General features: G+C 43.6%; 2 protein-coding genes and 1 long non-coding RNA gene across 4 annotated transcripts; 1 reads left to right on the top strand and 2 right to left on the bottom strand.

Annotated features, from left to right (window-relative positions):
* Window positions 1-102: 102 nt before the first annotated feature.
* On the bottom strand, window positions 103-13,293 carry hivep2b (HIVEP zinc finger 2b). Of its 2 annotated transcripts, none has more exons than XM_084914826.1 (7): window positions 12,629-13,293; window positions 6,254-10,151; window positions 5,495-5,652; window positions 5,149-5,324; window positions 4,897-4,995; window positions 4,020-4,807; window positions 103-2,685 (listed from the first exon to the last, which is right to left on the bottom strand). In XM_084914826.1, the coding sequence occupies exons 2-7, from the start codon at window positions 10,049-10,051 to the stop codon at window positions 2,266-2,268; spliced, it is 5,439 nt and encodes a 1,812-aa protein (XP_084770952.1). In that variant the 5' UTR covers window positions 10,052-10,151; window positions 12,629-13,293; the 3' UTR covers window positions 103-2,265. The 2 variants fall into 2 exon arrangements, with proteins under 2 accessions (XP_084770952.1, XP_084770953.1); XM_084914827.1 differs by lacking the exon at window positions 12,629-13,293 and adding an exon at window positions 11,651-11,926.
* On the top strand, window positions 12,153-18,020 carry LOC146365736 (uncharacterized). The gene is made up of 2 exons (XR_014798603.1): window positions 12,153-12,233; window positions 16,394-18,020. It is a non-coding gene; the product is annotated as an uncharacterized LOC146365736 (long non-coding RNA).
* A 20-nt stretch (window positions 18,021-18,040) lies between these two features.
* Window positions 18,041-22,083, bottom strand: fuca2 (alpha-L-fucosidase 2). Its single transcript, XM_084914838.1, has 7 exons — window positions 21,793-22,083; window positions 20,421-20,608; window positions 19,921-20,260; window positions 19,627-19,837; window positions 18,714-18,904; window positions 18,483-18,588; window positions 18,041-18,341 (listed from the first exon to the last, which is right to left on the bottom strand). The coding sequence occupies exons 1-7, from the start codon at window positions 21,981-21,983 to the stop codon at window positions 18,204-18,206; spliced, it is 1,365 nt and encodes a 454-aa protein (XP_084770964.1). The 5' UTR covers window positions 21,984-22,083; the 3' UTR covers window positions 18,041-18,203.
* Window positions 22,084-22,149: the final 66 nt, after the last annotated feature.

The following is a 22,149-nucleotide window of genomic DNA, read 5'->3' on the forward strand; positions in this document are numbered from 1 at the left end:
GCGATTTCATCTGAAAACCTTCTCGTGCGAGCTCTAATTTAAACAGCGGTGAATAATGCAGGAGGAAAGGTACAGAAGCCGTGAAATAAGCTGCGACACACATTTTTGGGTTAGAATTATATTCTTTTAAAACAATTTTGAATTTAATCTGAAAAAGTAGAGCACCAAACAATAAATTCCTCATAGCATAAAAGAGGCACTCCGTCCTGACTAGCCAGATTTGATGCAAATAGCTAAACAACAGATTGGCTACTGAGGTTGTTTTTTCCCTCCTCGAAAAAATCTTAGCTTAGAGGTAAAATGATTTGTCCTCTGTGTGTTTTACAGGATTTCCATAGACATGAGAGGCACAATGCAGTTCAGTATATATGAATACACAATTTTAAAAAAAAACACAAAACACAATCTGAATACATAATGTATGCAAAAGCAAATAAAAGGCTTCACTTTCCCTTCACATTTTATGAGCTATGTGCACAACAAATGAAAATACACAACCGTGAAATCAAAGCTACATACACCTTCAGAAAGGAAAACACAAAATTAAAGCAGTGCACCTATAAATCTTTTATGTAAACATGAGTGAACAAAGTGTTGTTGTGTTTTTAAATTTCGAAGTCTCAAAAACGGATAATCACTTAAAGATGTGAGTACTTTTTTTTTTTTTAAAAAGATGAGACACGCTGTGTTAGCAATCAGCCTCATTAAACCTCTGCCATTACATCAGCTGCAGACATTTTACCTCTTAAAGAGATATAAACAATCCACATAAAAAGTTTTCAGAATTCAACACTGCAAAAATAGTTTAAATCATAAAAATACACATATATATATATACAGAGAAGAAGTAATGCATTTGGTGAATGATTACTTACATTGTGAGCTGAAGCACAGTAATAGTCATGCTTATAACGTTATTACTTATATTGATTCATCCAGTTACACTTGAAATGCAAGAAAATGTACTATTGACTGATCATTGTAGCCCCTTGGATTTGTGTGCAACGTGTTTTACACAATGAGAAAAGAAAAAAACAACTGGAATGTGTCAAAAATCACAAGAGAACAAACTGTGTTTTACTCCCCCGTTTCCTCCACTGACCGAGTCAGTTAAAACATCAAAGGTAAAAGGATGAAAGTGCATCTTTAAAACTCATAAAATGCTCATGGTCATCTGTATAAGCAAGAAAAAAAAAACTGTAGAGACGACATGAGATCAAAAGCAATGCCAGCGTAGCTCACTGCATAACTGCATCACTGCTGCATAAGTACAGATATACCATATAAATAGTAGTCAAATATTTACCAGTATCAATAAGTGCTTACGTTCTAATATATAAATACATCTTACAGTATTCATAATTACATAATTACCTCCTCTATTGTTGTGCAATAGCAAATCCCATGCATTTTTACCAAGATAAAAACCACAACATTAAGAAAATTTGCAACATAGGAAACTTTTTTTTTTTTGTTTCTTTTAAGCTTGTTTCACATAAATAAAGCTGCGTCCGTCTGTCAACAGAGCCGACGGGGCAAGAAAGAAAAAGCTGTCCTCTGAGCAAAATAAAGAGTACCTCGACCGCTTTCCGTAGTTCTCGCTCTGATAAAGAAAGAAGAAACGCAAAATAAAGGCACAGACCCTCGCTGCTTGATCAGAAGCACCAAACTGCACAAGAAGCGTCTACTTAAAATTTGGTCAGACTGTTTCATAATACACATACTTTTCCCCTTATAAATAGTCTTTATTTACTGCACTACTGCATCACACCTTGATATGATTACATAAACAACAGTCTATTTTCAAAGTACACACAGTAAAATACACTGTTTGTATGTATCTAAGAAGGAGTATATGTTAAGGACATTTGTACAGAATTCATAAATATAATTTATGTGCAATTGTACGCAAACTACTATGTCAGACAAAGGCATATTAGCAGAATATCTTTCCGTATTGCACCTGAACCCATTAATGCAAAAAACACCCTGCTGCTCGTCCAAGTTTTCCAAAAAGCCTCTGAAGAGAAGAGCTCATCAGATGCGGTGGCCTTCTTCTTCACTGAAAAGATATGACCTCCACTCATATTATCCACTTAAGAAGATGTCTCGGGTATGTGCAAGACCAGAGGAAGTGTTATTATATTGCCTCTAATGGGATAAAGATGAGGTCATGTGCCTAAAGGGCAGAAGGTGACAAGGTCGCAGGTGTAGCAGGGAGGTGTCTTTTCCTTGATCAACCCGAGAAAACAGACAATGACGGTTCTAATGAGGGTCTTCTGTGGTAATCTTCAGCGAGGCGATGGCTTTCAAGCAGGTCTGTACATTCTCCTCTTGTCCGCTGTCTCCGACTTCGGGGTCGAGGCTTTTCTCCTGAGCGGCCTCGTGGCAGGACAGCTGGCCGTGGCCTCTGATGTCCTCTCCTTCTGTCTCAGGACTGAGGACAGATCCCTCCCTGCTGCTGCAACATTGGCCTTCGCTGCTTTGGGGGCTTGGCGCCACAGAGGGGCTGACATCAGTGCTGGAGGAAGGCGGGGAGTGTAATATCTGGAGCCCGCCAACAGGAACAACGGGGAGCAAACTGTGGGCCTGCTGCTGGGAGTGAAGAGGGAGGTGGCTGAGGATGTTCTGATGATGAGAACTGGCAGCACCAGGCAGACTGGAAGCCAAGCTGCTCCTTTGATCCTGGAACGACACATTGGCAGAATTAGCAGCAATTTCAGCATCGCCAAGATAATTTCTCATGTGAAAATATCTTAGTTAGAAATCATGAAGTAATGTGAATGTTGAAAAATGAAAGCACTCAGAGAAGAAAAAACTTCTCTGCCAACAGAATATTCTACTACTTGTTCTTTCAGTGCAAGAAAAAGAAAATGTATGTGTGCTTTTCTTTTAACTAGTGAAACACAAATAGCTAATTCCATGCTGAAATATACACTGGTTGCTAGGGAAAAATGTGTAATTTTTTTGAGTCTTTGGTGAGTGGTTGCTGGCTGTCGCTAGGTGAAAACAGTCGCAAAAAAGGTGATGCATCAAAAACCTTCCTGTGATTGGTCACTAGCAGATTGCTTTGGCAAAGGTTTGTATTTACAGTTTGAGCCACATTCTTCGCCGCTTCACTGCTGCTTGACAAGTTTTTTGAGAGTTTTGCACATAAGTTGCCATCTTCCATGCTAATTACGCACAACCTGCTAACGCTAAAAGCAATCACAAGAAAGTTTGTGGCATAGCATCATAAGTTTCACACTAGCAACTGCCAGCAACCAGTCGCCAACCATTTGTGGGGTACACAGTTTTCTGAGGCAACCGGTCATTACCATTGGGTAATTGACTGCCCTCTTGGCCTGGTTGAATCAGACTTTTGTAATCAACTTAAAAGCAACTGCCAGCAATGTCCAGCAACAGTTGGGGGATAGCCTGTGTGACTAGGGCATTAGGGGAGAATAGTCTTCACTATTGGTAACAAACGCTAAAGATCAGGGTGCACTAACTGTAGCAAGTGTCTAATCTGCTGAAACACTAGTATCGACCATACAATGCCAGGTCATGATAGCACAACATTAGCTAGTCAACAGTTGTGCTTTACAAGCTTTACTGACATGGAAATGACTAAATTAATGCAAAAAAAAACAAAAAAAAAACTGTCCCAAAAGAAAAAATGGCGATGGACTCGACTCGCCACCTGCTAGCAAGAGTTAGCATGCTTGTTTGCTAAGCTATAATTTTAAACATAGTTACCATTTTAACTGTGCCTAGATTAATATCTTTTGTTGTTCGAGTTAGATACACTAGTAGAGAAGAATATAAAATTTCTGAAAAATTTCTTAAATACAGTGTGTGAAAATATCTTTGTTTTTACACCACACACGGTCCATCTACATGTACCCAGATTCATCAAAATTTAACAAAATAATTTTTAGATGCTGTTCTATACACTTGAACAGATTAACAATAAGTCCTTAAAAGCTCTTTGTTTGTGTTACACTTGAACTGGCTGCAGAACACGCTGTGCTACTTACCATCTCCATTTCAAAGGCTCCTTGGTACTGAGCCATCTCCATCTTTGCTTGGTGTCTGGTTTTGTCACCGCTGCCTTTATGTTGGTGTGAACCTCTGCGTGGTGAAACGGCTCTTAACACAACCCTCTGCCTGCCTCTGACTGAGGATTCCCGCTTTCCAGCAAGCTCTATGCTGGGAGACATGGGCCGTTCAATTGAGACCGGGGAGGGATGCTGGATGGGTGTGAAGCTAGGTGAACCGGGCCTCAGTGGAGAGGTATCCCATCTGGGAGAGGAGCGACCACGTGGTGAAAGCTCCCTCCTTGGGGACGGGTAACGTAGACGTGAAGGGGAGGGCTCCCTGATGGGAGACTCCCAGCCAGGAGAGAGTAGACAAGATGAATAAGGGTCAAAAAGGAAGCTGCTGTGATCTGGAGACAGCATGGTCAGAGAGTCTTCATCCACGGATTTCTCTCTCTGGTCGTTTGCAAGAACAGGACGATGATCCAAGCTCGTACGTCTGCCAGAGGGTTGCTGACTGACATCGACTCCGGGCAGAGATGCGAGGGAGCAGCCGTGGATGGCAGCAGTGGCTGTAACTGACAGAGACGTAACTCCACACAGCTGAGGACTCGTGCTTCTTGAATGTAACTTCGGAGTGGAATCACCCTCGTATTCATCATCCTCATCGTCATCTTCATCGATTTCATCAGCTTCTTCATCCATGCCGTCGGAGTCCTCGGCGTCTGAGAACTGATGTTTGGTCGTCGCAGCCACCTCTGTCTTGGACTTTTGTTGCATGTCGTCCACTTGAAATGAGAAACACATTAGTTTAGCTGGATTTGTTGCAGTGACAGCTGGGGCATATCTACAACACTTACATACATCCCAGTCTTACCATGTTCCTGTATCTCTGTCTCATCCATCGTCACTGACACTCCCAGTTCAAGACACTTCTTCATGTGCGCTTTTGACTTCATGTGTTTAGTTAGGTTTCCTGTAGAAATAAGGCAAATTTGTTGAAATTAAACACAACAGAAACTGAACTTTCGTACATTTCAGATGCTTAAAAAAAGTTAATCTAACAGCTTTTTTTTATCACTGCTACAGCTACGATAACTCACTACTCTGTAAGAAAAATAATGCTTACCTTTAGTTTTAAAAGCAAAGTTGCAAACCCTGCAGATATACGGCCGCACATCTGTATGGGTCCTGATATGTTTTTTCAGCATGCTTGGCTTCTTACAGCGAATACCACACTCCTCACATATGTATTTACCCCGGCCTCGACCTCTAACATATACATAGTCTTCATTGGATTTGTACCTGAAAGAGAGAGATTCATTTCTAATAAAGAAATGCACAAAAAGCACAGTCGTAAACTGCAAAAAGAGCGTGGGCCAACAGATACTTCACATACTAGCACTCTAATATATCCGCTGCATATGCAGTCAGCAGAAGTGACAAGTGTAATGGTAAATAATATCTTGACTGACCCTCCTTCAAAGATCTTAATTCGTGTTGGCACAGTCTGGGTTGTGGCAGCCTCCCTCTCTTTCCACTCTTCCTTGGCAGTTTTCACTCTGCAGCTGATGTCTTTCACCTTCTTCCCGTAGGTGACGTCCACCTCTTTGGGCTCCGGTTTCCTCTGCAGCTGAATCAGATGAACAAACATTGTGTTAACATCCTTTTTAAGTGGACACCATATCGACAGTGCAACGCGATCCCACCAATATTGTATGGCACACATGGCATTGCACAGCATGTTTTGCAAACGTGAACTATACCACTGCTGGGGAAAAACCCAGCACAGGTAACTCTGATCTTAATGTTACATTTTATGCTTTTTATCCACTGAGCGCAGTGGAGAAAAGTACCAAGATTTGGACTTAATAATGACCTTAATATAATTATAATGTCTGGTATTTTCATCTCCAAGACACATTTTTTAAAATCAAGACCATTTGGTGATTCATAGTTAAATATCATTATCAGCACCAAGCAAATGCTCGTTCCAGGATCTTTCCAAGGAAACCTTCTGTCGGTTGATTAAAGTGCGCAGTTTGCCAAATTCTGGGTATTAAGGTCCTTAAAACTTTCTGCATTTTAAACAGTTATCTTCTCATAATTATTTCTGATTATATCAGTAATTACTGATATAAGATGTACAATAAATAAGGCTTTAATTCAATATCTCAACAGGTGTTTAAAACACCAGTACGCTTTTGATAGAAAAGAAAGGATTATTTTCTTACCTGTTCCATGGTCTGCCTCCACAGGATGAGTGATGAGACCAGTTTCCCAGTACCAGGCTGGCACATGGCAGCCATGGTGTATATAACCTTGTCTCCCCTCTGTCTGGACTGCAGCAAAGCCAGAGCAGCATTGGTGCTCACTTCAAGAGGGTTCGGGTTATGGGAACTCACACGCCAGGTGGCGTACACAGATGAGAAAGGGGCGGTGCTGTGAGAGCAGCTCGGCGTGGTGTAATTGAGATAACACCAGCTCACACCTGTCGTCGTGCGAAGACTTGGAAACTGAGATAACAGTCCTGAATGCTCAGAGTCTGACATCAGGATGTCTTGACTGGTTACCAGCTGTGCCACTATATCCATCTGCACTCGTTTCTCCGTGCCAGCTTCTTTCACTTCACTGACTGATATCATGGCGTAAGGAGGCGAGCTTGCATCCAGGGAGCTGCTTTCCATAACTGACTCTGCGCCGTGGTCCGTGGCCTCGGCCTCTTTTTGCTGAAGTGTGATAAATTTACTCCTGCGTGAGTCATTCTGAGCATGAAGTGTTGGTGCACCCTGCATCCCTGACCTGTGCCCCTTCTCTTCACTCAAATTACATTTTCCCAACTCCACCGCACTCAGTTCCTCTACAATCTGCCCAAACATTCTCTCCTCTTTCACACGCTTTTGCTGCTTGACCTCCATGAATAGGTCCAGGCTGCTGGCAGGGGATAGCATCCGTTTGTTTGCACCACCACTGGAGGCATTAGTGGTTGAGATAGTTCTGGAGGTCAGAGAGAGAGGGATGCCTGTCTTGAGCTTGGCTGAGGACAAATCAAGGGCCTCAACATTGAGGGTGTGTGTTGTAGGTGGTTTTGTATGAGCCGATATGTTATGAGAATCGAGATTCCCAGAAATTCTTGAACTCTGACTCTGAAGGGTGGACGTAGTGGAGCTAACACTGTCATAGTGATTGTCAAAAATCTGCGACACTGAGGTGTATGTGATACTACCGTAGGATGGAACATGAGTCTGAATTCTTACGGGAACCATCAGGCTCGGATGTGCAAGCTGAGGAAATGTACTCCCAGCTGAGAATATTGGCAAAGTCTGCGGCAGGATAGTGGCGGCAGTGAATGAAGGGGAGATGCTGCTGAGATACTGTGGAAACACTTGTGATGTTACTTCACTATCCATATTCAGTGACTCCTGTCGCACTAAGTTTCCCCTCCTTCTCTCCTTCACAGAGTTTATGTCCACGTGTCTAACTTTGGATGTTGGAGAAAGACTGCCATAGTCAAATGATATGCTGCGCAACTCTGGGAACTCCTTGCGCAAGTTACACGGCGCCTGCTCTGAGGAGGAGCGTCTCATTTCATGTTGTTGACGCTGGTTGAGCACTGAGAGGGAGTGCCCACTCCCTGGCACAGCTAACAACTCTAATGGTTTGCCAAATTCATCCTGCCTGGCGGGAGAGACTGACTTCAAGCTCTCTTCCCTGTCAAACGATAAGGTGGAGCTGTAAGATAAGTTGCTGTCTTGACTGGGGCTGCGGGACAGGCTAGTGCAGGCGGACTCAAAGCTAGATTCACCAGAGGAGTGCTCAATATCAGCTAAGCGTAGCCTTTTTTTCTTAGGAGGGAGTTTTTCTGGAGGGAATTGTGCTAAAGTTTCACTCCTTTGAGGCCACTGAAACTCCTCCACGTGCTTCTCTGGCTCCTTCACCTGCACCTCAGGAGCTTTTTCTGGACTGTCAGGCTCTACTGTGACTCTAATTTCTGGGACTTGTATGTTAGACTGCCGCACGAGCTTGGGCCCCAATTGAACCGACTCCCTTAATCTACTGTCACTTCGCTCCATCTCATATGATTCAGAGGCCTCCATAGCTTGATATTTGTAAGATTCTGAATGTTCAGAGTAAGGCCTGTTTATTGAGTTTGTGTGCTGGATAACTGAAATTACATTCCCTAAGTTTTTTCGAGCAGACACTTCAGGGCACACCGATATGTCCATGTCACACCTGTCCATCTGTGAATGGCCTTTCCGTAAAGCCATAATGCCCAGTGCGCCTTGTTTTACATCATAGTCCTTGCTTGAATCAAACATCTCCTCACACGGTTCATGATGATCTTCATATTGACCCGACAAATCCTCCTCTTCCCTTTTTTCCTTCCGACGCTTGCGCGTTGCCAGTTCCATCGCATGCCTCTGATGGCTCATACTAGGCACCACAGAAGGGTAGCTTTCCATTTCCAGTCCTGAGGGTGAAATGCCACTCTCACTAATCTTTCCGTGACTGTCAGTGTCAGTATGGCCATCTTGCGCGGATAGTTCGAAAGCGGCTTGCCGCCTGAGTCTCCTCATGCCGCCGGTGCTTGTTCTCTCATCAAACGAGTGACTGCCTCTGAGTGCTTGAGGCATAGTCAGACAGACTGCTGAGGATGTTGGCATTGAGTTGCTTCTAATCAGAGGCCCCACATCAGAGCCAGCATCTAATAGGGGTTCTTTTACCTCTTCCCTTGTGAACGATTTTGTGTTTATTTTGATTGACTCAACTGTGTCTTTTTCTTGCGTGAAAACACGGGAGACACCTTTCTCTGAGCGTTTGCCGGTATATTCACTCGTGTCTGTGCTACAAGCCGCAAAAGCTGTTGCCTGCTTAGGGCTTGGCCGATAACACTTTCCAAACATAATTTCTTGGTAGGACTTTGCGTTAGTGTTCGGAGGGCCGGTCTGGTGCTCAGCACTCTCAGAGCGAGAGAAGTACCCAGAGTCCGTGCTGCCCTTGCTAGACTGACTTGGGAGGGACAGATTGTGGTCAGAGTCACTGCTTCTTTTTTCAGACAGCCGGAGTGCCAGCCTCTGTTTGATTGTGCAAGATTGAATTGCACGACTAGCCTCGGCAGCAGCAGAAGGTGCATTGATTTCTTGGGGTTGGGATGAACCATCCTGAGCTGACATTGACGTGGCTCCCTTTTTCTGAGCAATGAGATTTAGTACTTTTACAGCAGTGTTATCTGATCCCTCCATTGGAGAGTCCAGCAGCAGCAGCGGGTCATTAAGAGTGTCCTCGTCCGTGTCTGTGCTTTGCTCAGCATCAGAGAATAGCTCTCCTTCCCCTTCAAAAGACCCTTGGTCTGTATTGGCATTGTACGAACCGAGTTCTGAGAATGGCACCGTTCCAGCTTTGACTGAGTGAGCATGAGACTTTCTGTGTTTGTACAAATTACTCTTGGTTTTGAAGGAGAACCCACAGGGAACACATGGGTAGGGTCGTTCCCCTGTGTGCGAGCGAATATGTTTCTTAAGCACGCTGGGTTTGGCACATGCCCTTCCGCAGTAATCGCAAACATACTTCCCAGGCTTTTGTGGTTTCTGTTCCACCTTGCACACCGTTTCTGTAAGTGGATCCATCCCTGAATTTGAACATTGTTGTTGGACTTCAGGTGAGCTGGGGGACTTCCTGTGAGATGTGGGTGCTGGGGACTGTGTAGAAGCTTTCTGTCTGCCACTAGAAAACTGCTTTGCGGACTGTAGTGGGTATGAAGATACCTCATAGTCTGGATGGCTTGTGGACTGGGCTTGAGGGTGCTGATCTTCTAATTGCAGTGATTTCCCTGAGTCAGACATTTCTTTGAAACCACATGTATCTTTGCTCTGAGCTTCTTCTAGTTGTTGGTGCCACCCTTTGGCTTCCAATTCGACTGGTGGTCTCCGCCTACTCTGTGCAACCTCCGATGTGCATTTTTTCTGTGCAGCATTTCTGTCCTGACCCTCAGTGGAGCTTTTTACCCCTGCAGTAGTTTCAAGTGACTCCATGAATCCAGTGTCACTTCCTTTGCGATCGATTTTCAAGGACAATAACTGTTATGTAACTTTAGTAATATTAACATACATGTGAATTGCAGGGAAGGGTCATCTGAAAGAAATAAGAAAGAGTCGTTAGGATGCAATAACATGAACTAGGACCACATAAATATGCACGAAGATTATCGTGACAAAATAAATGAGGCAGGAAAGTCTGTGTGTGTGTGTGTGTGTGTGTGTGTGTGTCTGCGCTTGAAATTGAGAGCTATTCAAGGCTGTTTCCCAAAAGTCCTCCTAATAAAACTGGAGTATAAAATTCATAATGAGCTCCATCACAGCAGGAATGGAAAAGCTGGGTCTCTTTACCAAGGTAAACCCTGGCACCTAATTTTCTGAAGCTCTGTGAATGTGCATATGAAGAGGTATTTAACTCTTTGCCCCTTGAAAGCCTACTAGGAGTAACCCTCGAAGGTCCCTTCAGACCTGAGTGGTTTCTGTCATATTTCAGGCCTCCTTATGGAACAAAATCACTGGGTGAGTGAAGGTGGTCTCTGCCCATGTATCTACCAAACCACATATTTACTGATATATACTGAAGTGTCAAAACTGATCATTAAGGGCACAGGTGAGGTTGTCAAATGATGTCCTCATGGGGAAACAAGCCAGTACCGTAATGTGGAATGTCACTTTTATTCAAACACCGGGTCACCATCACCCCATCCCAAGTTAGAGGTGGTGTTCGGCTTTTGATCAAATTTTAATCTTTTTGGAAAAATTTAAAAAATAACTGCAATGTATAAAAATTAATCTGAAAGGTAACATGATCTAGTTTGTAAAAATTAATCTATTTGCATGGCTCATAACACAAGCTACATTGTATAGGTTGCCACTGGGTGTTACAACAGGTCAAAGGGAATTAATAAATTCAGTTTTAAACTCACTTGTTCAGCCGTGGTCGACATTATTGGCAATTGTGGGAATAAAAACTAGACTGAACCGAAGAACAGAAGACAAGACTGTTATTGGAAGTAAGCATTTTTTGAAGTCTGGTATGTGTGCTGAAGCATGCCAGTCGATAGTCTTAAATCAATGGCAATGAAGTGTAATGAGTCCGCCCACACCTTTAAAGCCTTTTATCTAAATCCAGTATCATTTCATATCACCTCCAGTGGGATTCAAAGCTTCCAACCTATCTGAGTCACTAGTGTCCGTCTCCACAGTGAGCCGCACAGGACCACACTCTTCACTGTAGGTAAACATGCAGGACTCAAGCGAGAAACATCATGATGCCTGTGGCTGAAGTGAACTGGTTACACTTTCACTTCATACCGTGGGGATGGATGGCCATCTGAGGGCACGTCATTTTCATCTTCTCAGTATCAAATGCTGTGTCCTCCCTAACGACGTTATGTAATTTTATCTGGTACAAACCCTCTGAGTTCCCTTTAATTAGGACATCCTTCGACTCTCACTCTCTTTCTCTCACTCCCTTTCTTTCTTTGTTAGCACACCACCATGCTGCTCAAGCATAAAAACCAGAGGATATGAATCCAAGGTGACTCTTGAGATGCCGAGAGACGCTCGAAAGCAGCGGTAAAGATGATAATCTACCTTTTGTGTTCTTATCCAAATGCCCATTCCCCTCTTTGAGCTCATCTTTGGGGTCTCTGCTGTCAGACAGATTTGAACGCTTCCTCCGTATACAGGAAAAATAATGAAGGCATATGAAGGATGGTGAGGAGGGGAGGAGGTGGAGGGGCAGCTTTGGATTGGAATGATCCATGTTTCAACGGGGAGGTTTAGAGAGGTAAACTAAGCTGGAGGGTGCCTGGGGGTAACAAAAATTCAGAGGCCTGGTAGGGAGCTCCCTTTCAAGGTCGATCTCACCTCATTGCTTAGTTTCCATCCTCTGTGAGCCACCAGAGGAGGGAAGAGGGGAATATGGGTGCAGAGTGACAATGAGATAAGACCCTCAGAAACAATGCATACCTTTGAACTGAGCACGACAGGGAGGAAACAGAGCCGTCACATTCAGAGTCTCATTGACAAGTCTCTGAGCGCATTCAGACTTTTCCAAAAAAAGAGTGGGCCAGCGCACCTTTGAAAGCCAAATTCCTCTCACTCCTGGCAACAAGCGCTAACCTAAACGAAAATATGTGACACAGCAGCAATGACGTGCAACAACAGGAGGCAGGTGGGTGGCAGTAGGTGTGCTTCGGGATGACTGTGGGCTGACTGTGGTACAGTATGTCCGCATGGATGGAGAAACGACTCTGTGGAGACATTTATCTGAACCGCACATTCGCTGGGCACATCCCTTCACACACAAGGGAGCACGGTGAGCTACGGGAGAGCATCGTTATGCCGCTGCATTACATCATTAGGGGCTAAGTTGGCCATTAAAGGGAATGGGGCTTGAAGTCTCACGCTGACAACAAATCCATAAATATCATAAGGAGACGGTTGGCTTTAAAGTCCTCTACGACAGCATGCAGAATGAACCAGCAGCTCTCTCACTGTGATCGGAGTGACACACGGCACACACACAGCAGCTGGCATTCACATATCAAATATAATCCTCATACAAACCTGACATTTGAATAGTCCCCTGTCCCATATCGGCAGTCACATGTGACATTCCTCATACTGCATAGTCCGTCTCTCCATTCTCCTCATGTCCGGGTGGCGAAATATGAAAGAAACGAGCGAGGTAAAAGTCCCATCAGTCGCGAAGCTGCTGGCCGACTGGATGTACATTAGATCTATTGATGCGAGCTAGTCACCAGAGAAAATACCCAAGCGTGACGTGCGGACCCAGGCACAAAAATAGCAAAGGGGCCCAGAGAGGGATACACAACAGCCCACGTTTAAGGGCGCTTTTCCTCTCCCTCTCGTCTCTCCGTGCGCTTCGCACACTCCGCACACAAAGTGGGGAGCGAGGCTGTCATGATCCAAAGAGCTAAAGCATCACCCATCCCTCACAGCTCAAATTCATTCAGGTACACATATTCATTAACTATTATTATCTATGTAAAATGCGTCGGACAGTCGGTAGGAAAAAATGCAAAAGCGCTCGGCTGAAAGACTCTAATCATATGGTGCAGCGAGCTCTGAATGTACATCTCCTACAGCGTGATCCCATTCAGCGTGTGCATACGGAGAGGAACTCAATGAATGTGGCTGGCTGCGAGGCTGCTGCAAAAATTAGACATGTTCTCTGAATTCTGAGACACCCACAAGCCCCGTTCAGAGCCAGTTCTTCCCGTCACGACAGGATTTGCTTTGTGAATGGAGAGAGTCGTGATGAGGGGTGTCATTAACGCGGCAAAAAAGGAGAAAAAAAAAAAAACTAGGACAATACTGCAGATTATGTGCAGCTGCGAACCTCATCTTGTGAATCACATGTGCGAGTTTAGTTGGTGCCATTTGGAGCCTTTGCATTAATGCATCAACTCTGCAGTGAATTTTAAAGACTTCCTCTGAGCAAGATTCAGTAAGAATTAGTGACTCTTGGGCTGCATTGTTATAGTCTGAGCTTTAATTTTGCAAAACAAGAGAAGAAAGACTAATTGCTTAATTCTATTAACGTAGCAGTTACAACTACAGTTTAATGTATTTACTGTTTGCATGTAACCCTGTTACACATAAGCCTGTTGCTTATAATTAAATAATTGCCTGTGATGTTTCCTGATCAGGTTAGTCCACATATTCCTGTAAACAAAGGGTTATAGATTTGAAAATGACTCTAGTATTGGCATATAATGTTACTAGTCACCTTTTACATCCTTTTTTTGGCTTATTGTTAGATAACAAAATGTGGCACATTGTACCCAGGTAACTACTGCTGTGTTACTTTGTACTTTCTCGTCTATTTTTAACATGTCTGATTGACTTTTGGAATCAAAATCATACATGAATATAGATTAAAACAGTGTCCTTTAAAGCACATGACAAACATTAGAATTTTACTGTGAAATTACCTTTGCATAGAGGCCAAACCATCTGATAAAATGTGTCATAACATTTGTTTGAAGCTGCAGGTTTTGCCATCAAACACATCAAACGAGGTCTTTCTGTGCTTTTGAACTGATTTATGATCCCCCCGCCTCAGCCATTTGTGTGAAAAATTTGGCCTTTCGACACAATATAATTTACAGAACTTCAGATACTACACCCCGCTTTGACCCACCTCCTCCTCCTCGTTGTCCTCGGTTTCACTCTTTGCTCTTGGGTGAGAACAACTGGAGGCTTCTATGAATAGGAGTCCTTGGCTTTGGGCTTGCACCAGCTGTGCTTGCTGTGGCTAAGACATGTTTCACAGAGGTCCTCCCCTTAATGCAAAGCTTACACAACAGAGCAACTTATGTAATGACTCGCTGTTGAACTTCACCTCATAGTTCAAAATCTTATCCAAATGGCAAGCATTTTATTTCTCTGCAAAACTATAATGTCACAGTGCATTTCCTTCATAAAAGCAGCAACTCACTGTGTGCTAGAAAAGCAGTGAATGCAGAGTCTGTGTATTGACAGAGTCCCTCCACAGTATGGAATTGCAGAGAGCTATTATTAGATATAGCCTCTAACAAGCCAAAGATGAAGTTGAAGCTAACTAACTGCAGTGCAGCTGAGATCCATTATGCTGTATTCAGTATCTACAGGAGCGGCACTAAAATGGCTGATACTCAATGTGCAGTGAAGGTCAAGTCGTGAGCCTCTATAAATATAATGGTCTGTCCCTCAGGATGTTCCACACACTGCTTGGCATTTCCACTATCTAAAGCTACGCCGTGGCTCTACTGACCAGCTCAAATCGGCCACAAATCTGCATGTGATTGAATGCCACACATGCACCTGACTACTAGCCTTTAATTATATTAGTCCTAAATTAGAAGGGCAGGGAGGGGGGTTTATGAATGGAAGGAATGAGGTTTTCCTCTTGGCTCACTGTAGTGGCAGTCATATGGCAGCCTGAGATAAGGGGGGGGGGGGACTGAACCCAGCAGGTTGAACAAACACAACAACATTAAACTAAAAACCTTCTCACAGAAGCCATTCAGAAAACTTCAACCAATTCACTTTTTCCATCAGCCGTCCACCGCTCCTTTGTCCGTCTCTTCAAGTCAGCCTCTCGAGCAGGCATGCTTATGCCATTATCACAGCAGCACCTGAAAATAATCTAACATGATTGTGTGTTTCCATGGCAACCATGCCAACGTCTGTAACAGTTTCCCAGTTCCTGTCTACATATATAATTACTGCCTGCAGATTACAGAAGCAAGACTGCAGAAGTGAGCCGGCAGTGTGTCGCCCACACAGTGAATCACGCAGTTTTCTGTGCTGATTGATAATAAAATGTACACGCAGTCCCCGTGAGCATGAAAAATAATAGTTTGAGAAAAGGCAAAGATTTGGCTTTGTTGAAGTCTTGCCTTTACTTCAAAGTAATATGCAAATTCATTGCTGCCAGAAATGGAAAACAAGTGGGAGAAAGTCAAGATGGCAAAGTACAGTAACATATCTGTTTTCAGTTAACTGAGTATCATTATTCAGTATTACAAGAAAAGTCCTTTTAATGTCTCTGACACCACTAACAACAAATAAGTCACATAAACCTAATGTACTATGCTCAAGTCAGTGCTCTACATCATTTTATTGCTGCTTTGCCTGGGATCATTGTTGAGTTTTTAGGACATGTGGCCTCACATTGGACTCCAGAATCCTTTGGGAGGAATTCAAGATCCACTAAATGACCACACAGTCTCAGAACCTGGGCTGCAAAACAAGCTCAAATCATCTTCTGTCACCACCATTTGTGCTTATATATTGTGCTTGATTTTCTCCAAACATGGCACCATGTGCATGCATTACAGCCAAACATCTCCACTTTGGTCTTGTCTTTCCAAAGAAAACTGTTCAGGAGGTCTTGTGGTTTGTTCGTATCCGGTGTTGCAATCCTAAGGTGTGCTGCTGTGGTTTTTTTTAGAGAGTAGAGGCTTTTTCTAACTGTGATGGCCTTTAACATGCTAACTGAGGCCTGTGGACTCTTTCTTTGTCACGCTACTGTATAGGCAAATAAACCCCACAATATGCAGTCAAACAGAACAAATACATCATTTTAAACAAGTAAGTTCTGTTCCAGTTGACCAAACCGAGAAAATAATCCGCACTGCATTCCTGCCTTTAAATGTCTAAGTTAATTTTTTTGACATCTCAACAACTCAACATTTTTGCTACAAACTTTAAAGGTTTAAAGCCCGGGTTCTCCCAGAATGCAGAATATGTGTATTTCACTATTATTGTGCGTCTATCTGTGCACGCGTTTTGCATCCTTACATCTCTGTTTGTTGTGTTTAGGTGATCAGCTGCGATGTGCGCGTACCAGGCTGGGGATAGCCTGCTGAAATTAGGGTATGTGTGTGGGGTGGGGGTTGCACAGACGTGAGAAGAACCCCTTGCAAACCCCCCATCAGCACGTCATGGAACATTTGCAGAACAGGAACCTCCCACCTTAAAGGCGTGCAACAGAGAGCAGACACAACAGTGAGATCTGCCCTGCACCGGACTCTCTATCTCAGTTGACAAATACTCCTGCAGCTGCTGTGGTTTCAGTGCAGAAAAAGAGCAAAGACCAGCTTTGAAAGAAATTCTGCAGAGGCTTACCGGTCAGTGTGCAACATGAAAATAACTTCACTGCTGCTGCATTTTTCAGAGCCAGAAGAGGATGTGTTGTTTTCCCGGGTCATCTGTGCACAGCGGGGGTGCATAGATCTGTTTTGCACCGTCAGACTGCTTAAAATGTCCCAGGCGGCTGGGGCGTTACACATGTTGACACAAGGGGGCGCCAAAGGGAGGCAACAAATGAGAACAAGTCAGTGTAATAAAGGTTGATTTTATTGGAACATTTATTAAAAATGAATCAAACCGATCAGTGCAACAGGCTTATCAAACTTCCCACAAAGCACATCTCAAAGAAAAGGAGCAATTTCACAGTGTTTAATGTCACTGGTCCCAAAATTACAGAAACTGGCCTGGGTTTTTGGGTGAGAAACTAAAGGAAAACCATGGTGTTCTGTGTAAAAATGTCAAGCAGGCCCAGCTGAAACTCTATCAAGATAGCAAGAAAAAAAAGGCATTACAAGTGAAAAGGGATTCATTAGGAACAATGAGTAAAGCAATATTGGCATTTACAGATAAAGAAAAGTTTACTAAATGGAATTGGAAACTGTGGTCAACACCGCACATTTGTTGACTCTGATGCTTGTGCATTAGTGCGATTTGTACGGCATAAACAGAGGAGGAACTCTTCCTCGGGCTACTGAGGATGTCAGTGCAGGGCATCGTCTCACCCCGCAGCAACAGTCGGTCAGCAATTACATGAAGAGGGATGTTACACTGGAGCTGCAGGGCATAAGCCTAGTATTACAAAGATGATTGCACATTTCAGAGCCAGGGGTGTTTCGAGACAATCTGTGGCAAGATCTGAAAACTGCTGTTCACAAACGCTGTCCATCTAATCTGACTGAGCTGGAGCTGTTTTGCAAAGAAGAATGGGCAAGAATTTCAGTCTCTAGATGTGCAAAGCTGGTAGAGACATACCCTAAAACAGCGGTCCCCAACCTTTTTTGCGCCACGGACCGGTTTATGCCCGACAATATTTTCACGGACCGGCCTTTAAGGTGTCGCGGAAAAATAAAACAAAATAAAACTAGTACCGGTCCCGAACAAACAGAAGATTTATTCATAACACACATGAAAAGACCCAGGAAAACCGAGTTAATTATAAAAACGATAACAAAATAACGCTGAAAACCGATAAAAACCCTGAAAACCATACATTTCACACCTCAGACTCAACTCTTGCGGCCCGGTACCAAACGACTCACAGACCGGTACCGGCCCGGGGGTCGGGGACCGCTGCCCTAAAAGACTGGCAGCTGTAATTGCAGCAAAAGGTGGTTCTACAAAGTATTGACTCAGGGGGCTGAATAATTACACACACCACACTTTTCAGTTATTTATTTGTGATGATTTTCATTCCACTTCTCACGTGTGCACCACTTTGTGTTGGTCTTTCACGTGGAATTCCAATAAAATTGATTCATGTTTGTGGCTGTAATGTGACAAAATGCTCCATCAGTTCCTCTTCAAGTGATGTGATTTTCCTTTAAGTGGCACCAGTCAGCTTCAGTGTCCAGGCCCACTGGCATGGCATCTGGCTAAAGGAGAGCTGGGGCAGGTAAACCTTCAGCCCACTGGGCTTTACAGGCTCCCACTTCAGAGGGCCATAGCCAACAAGCACCACCTTTTTTGTTAAACAAAAGGAAGTTATGAATAAAGTTCAGATCTCACACAAGGTTCTGCATTTTATTGCCATGTACACTAATACCAGTTTAAATATAAGAAGCTGGCATCGCAACATTATTAGGTATTGAGTCAGTCTTACCTGAGTTTGCCCAGTAACCACTGGCTCATTCAAAATCACTGATCCATTATTTGGCCACTTGAGTAAGATGGAAAAGATGTTTTTTTCCTGGGGTCTGAACGTGTACCTGTTGAAGATCAGACCCATTAATTACCTCTGATTTTATCTATCTATATATTTTTTCTATAACTTTCTATGTCTTTCTATAGATAAATATCAATGTAGCCTTATAAAAAAAAGTTGTGGACCCACCACAGATCTGGAGTGAGGCTGTCATTCTGAGCTCGCCATGCTGTCGTGTTGTAGATGGCCTCCCCATTGACCTTCAGCCACTGACCAATCTGCCTCAGACGCTCCTCAAAGATCGGAGCGATTCTTCCATCGTGTGTGGGGCCGATATTCATCAGCAGGTTTCCTCCACAGGACACAGTCTCCACCAGTGTCTGAAACACACACACATGGACACACATTAAAATGGACATGTCTGGAAATTATTACAAGCGAATTTTGACACATAAACATGAACAAGCAAAGCCACGAGAAGGGCTCCAGATCAGCGTTTCCATCTTTGACCCTCGAGCCAAACGAACTTCAGTCTAACACGACCGCTCCCTTGTCTGGGTCTGGAGGCGTGTTTAAAAGTAAAACAGAGGAGAATCCTAACATTTTAACCACAGAATGACATCACTGCTCAGCTGGCTCACCTTGCAGAGCGACCCTCAGGCTATAGTTTCTAACTTAATTCTCTAGTGCCGCTGACTCAGGTTGAACTCCCATATATTATCTCTATCCCATTTTCTTTCCTCTTTAATGCCACTCACTCATGTGATATTTTGTCATTCTTCTTGTTGATTTTTTTTAATTGATTTTACTGTTTTAATTATTTTATCTTTTTGTAAATTACACAGACAAGTCTTGCATTTTTGCATCTTTTTAACTTGTTGATTTAACTCTCGTGGGTTTACATTTTTAAGTGTATTCGTGGTATGTTTTTTGTAAGTGATGGCTGCTAGTAACAAAATGCCTAAAGATACAATTTAAAATTGCAGAGTCGTAGGAAATGTGTTGAAAAGAGTAAAGAAGCATTAGGTAAATTTCCCAATGACTCATTTAATCACAGTGAATCTGTTTTAGTTTAGAGGTGAATACGATTTTCAGCTCTCACCGACACAAGCTGATCAATGGTGAGGTAATCGCTGAGAGGAGCGTTACGTCTGTAACACCAGGACTTTTTGTCAATGGTCATGCAGTTTTCCCATTTGTGCTTGAGCAGGTGTCCTGGCTGGTAGCGATCAGAACAGGTGTAATATCCACCGTGTGTGCAGATGGAGCCATAGCCCCACCGATCATTCGTCACCACCGTGTCACGTACTGGACTGTTGAGAAGATTTCAGTCAGCTCAGTTTTTATATCCATGATGGGAAAAAGGCTAAAAATAATGCACATTTTGAAAGTTTACCTGTCATTATAGAGCCAAGCTAAGAAACCAGTGCTGTTCCAGTACTTGTCAGGCGCGTCTCCATCTCCATCAGACCACAGCACCTCTGGTTTGTACTTGACAACAAGCTCGTAAAGCTCAGGCAGAGTTTTACTGGTAGGAAAGTAGTTTGTAGTGAAGACATTGGCAGCGTCCAGCTCAAAGAGCGGGTTAAACCATTCGAAGAGGGAGTGATACAACCCTACACGAATGTCCCCGTTATTGCGAAGAGCTGTCACCACTTCATCCACCAGGTCTCTCTTTGGTCCAATATCCACCGCATTCCAGTTCCAGGAGTTCTTTGAGCCCCAGAGTGTGAAACCTGAGAAATACACCAACAAAACAGAACATCTCTTGTGTGGTTGAAGGACAGTCATACATCGCTGACACCAATACTGGCATCAGACTACTTCTTCAGAAAAAAAAAAAGAACACTGTAGCTGGTATATATAAACACAGCAATACACAAAAATGTGGTGTACCTTCATGGTGTTTTGTGGTCAGAACGATGTACTTTGCTCCCGATGAGGCGAAGATGTCGGTCCATTCTTTGGCATCAAAGAACTCAGCAGTGAACAGCGGTGCAAAGTCCTGATACTTGAAGTCTGGAGGATAATTCCTCTGCATGAAGTCCACATATGGCTTTTGCTTTTGCTTTTGCCAGTACCACCTGAGTAACAAATAAAATGCAAAATGTGTCATCACTGTAAAAACTTGTAAAACTTTTAATCTGTACTGCCACTGTTGCCATGATGTAAAACATATGGGATCTCCGACTTCGGACAGGATAGATGGCGGGCTCCTGGATAAGTCCGAAGTCGGAATTTCCAATGAATGAGTTGTTCCCTAGATTTCACAGACCCTCTTGCCTAGGGATGGGTATCGTTTAGGTTTTATCCGATACCGGTACCAAACCGGTACTTTTGAAACGGTGCCGGTGCTTAAACGTTGCTCGAACCGGTGCTTAAAGAATGGAGAAAACAAACTTTGTCCAAAAACCTCTCATGTTCAGCTGTTTTCCACTTTTTCTTTGGTCATTTTAGCCTTTTTGGCCAGGGTGAAGGGAGTATCTGCCATCAAACAAGAAGACAGTAGCATGTAACTACAACGGTGTTTGCTAGTTCACCTTACATGCATTAATGTAATAACGTGGTTAGCCTACTCAACGTAAATTACACACGAACAACATTAAGCTACTCACGCAGAGAAGAACGGCTGCTGCTGCCATCATCATTTCTGCTACACTGGCAGGGCTAGGGGCCAGGACTGTACTCTTCGGGTTCTTGGGGGATGTTGCTAACTCCGGGTCTGATAACAGGCACCACACCCGCAGTAGATGTGCACGGTGTGAGGTCTCGCAGCAAGCTATCAAATACGGCGCATTTCCCGGCTTTAAAAAAAAACGCTATGCGCTGCCAGGTGTTTCATCGGATTTGAGGTGTGACCTCCTTTGCACAGTATCACAGTATCACCTTAAAGCACTTGTTGCAGGCTGCTGAGTTTGCATCTTTTGCTGTTAAGTACAGCCAGACTTTGACCGCTTCGCCTTGGGCATTTTTAATCTGTAGCTCTGCTCTAAAAGAACGTACGTACCTGGACCCGCCTACTATCCTCGGAAACGTAAAATGATTGGCTAGAATTCAAAGTGTATGACATCTCTGGAAAAAAAAAGCACCGAAAAAAAGCACCGAAATAAAGCACCGAAATGTGCGCTGCTTTTCGGTCTGGTTACTACCGTTTATGTCAGAACCGGTGCCATCATGGCACCGGATACCGGTACCCATCCCTACTCTTGCCCTGGCCGATTGTCTGCAAAAGTTTAAATGATCTGGTAATGTCAAAAGAAGAACTCACCAGAACCATTCGCTGCCAAAGCTCGGGACAGAAAAGACACCCCAGTGTATGAAGATGCCGAACTTTGCCTGGTCATACCATTCTGGCAGCGGTCTGGAGTCGATGGACTTCCAGTTGGGTTCGTATTTGGCATTATTGGCCCCGATCTGCAGGATCAATAAAAGCAAAGGAAAGACTGCTAAAGCTCCCATTTCAGTGCCGCACACAGATCCGACTTCACTCTTTAGATGTCATATGACTGTGACTAAAGTTGCGGAACTGACACTGGCAGGAGAAAAAAAACAAGGAACAAGGAAGTGAAAACGGCTGGTTCGTTTGATTTCTTTCCGTTTACTTCCCGCCATAGTTCAACCAATA

This window comes from Perissodus microlepis, chromosome 19 (genome assembly GCF_051167445.1).
Source record: "Perissodus microlepis isolate ML-2025 ecotype Zambia chromosome 19, ASM5116744v1, whole genome shotgun sequence".
NCBI lineage: Eukaryota > Metazoa > Chordata > Actinopteri > Cichliformes > Cichlidae > Perissodus > Perissodus microlepis.

What these genes read in the sequence shown, in the direction of transcription:
- hivep2b (XM_084914826.1), bottom strand. Translation starts at nt 10,051, where the DNA reads ATGGAGTCACTTGAAACTACTGCAGGGGTAAAAAGCTCCACTGAGGGT. An exon ending in ATTAAGATCTTTGAAGGAGG is followed by an intron (nt 5,325 to 5,494) that starts GTCAGTCAAGAT and finishes TCTCTCTTTCAG; the next exon opens with GTACAAATCCAATGAAGACT. An exon ending in GACAGAGATACAGGAACATG is followed by an intron (nt 4,808 to 4,896) that starts GTAAGACTGGGA and finishes TCTCATTTCAAG; the next exon opens with TGGACGACATGCAACAAAAG.
- fuca2 (XM_084914838.1), bottom strand. Translation starts at nt 21,983, where the DNA reads ATGGGAGCTTTAGCAGTCTTTCCTTTGCTTTTATTGATCCTGCAGATC. An exon ending in GACCACAAAACACCATGAAG is followed by an intron (nt 20,261 to 20,420) that starts GTACACCACATT and finishes TGTATTTCTCAG; the next exon opens with GTTTCACACTCTGGGGCTCA. An exon ending in AGCCTCACTCCAGATCTGTG is followed by an intron (nt 18,589 to 18,713) that starts GTGGGTCCACAA and finishes GATCTTCAACAG; the next exon opens with GTACACGTTCAGACCCCAGG.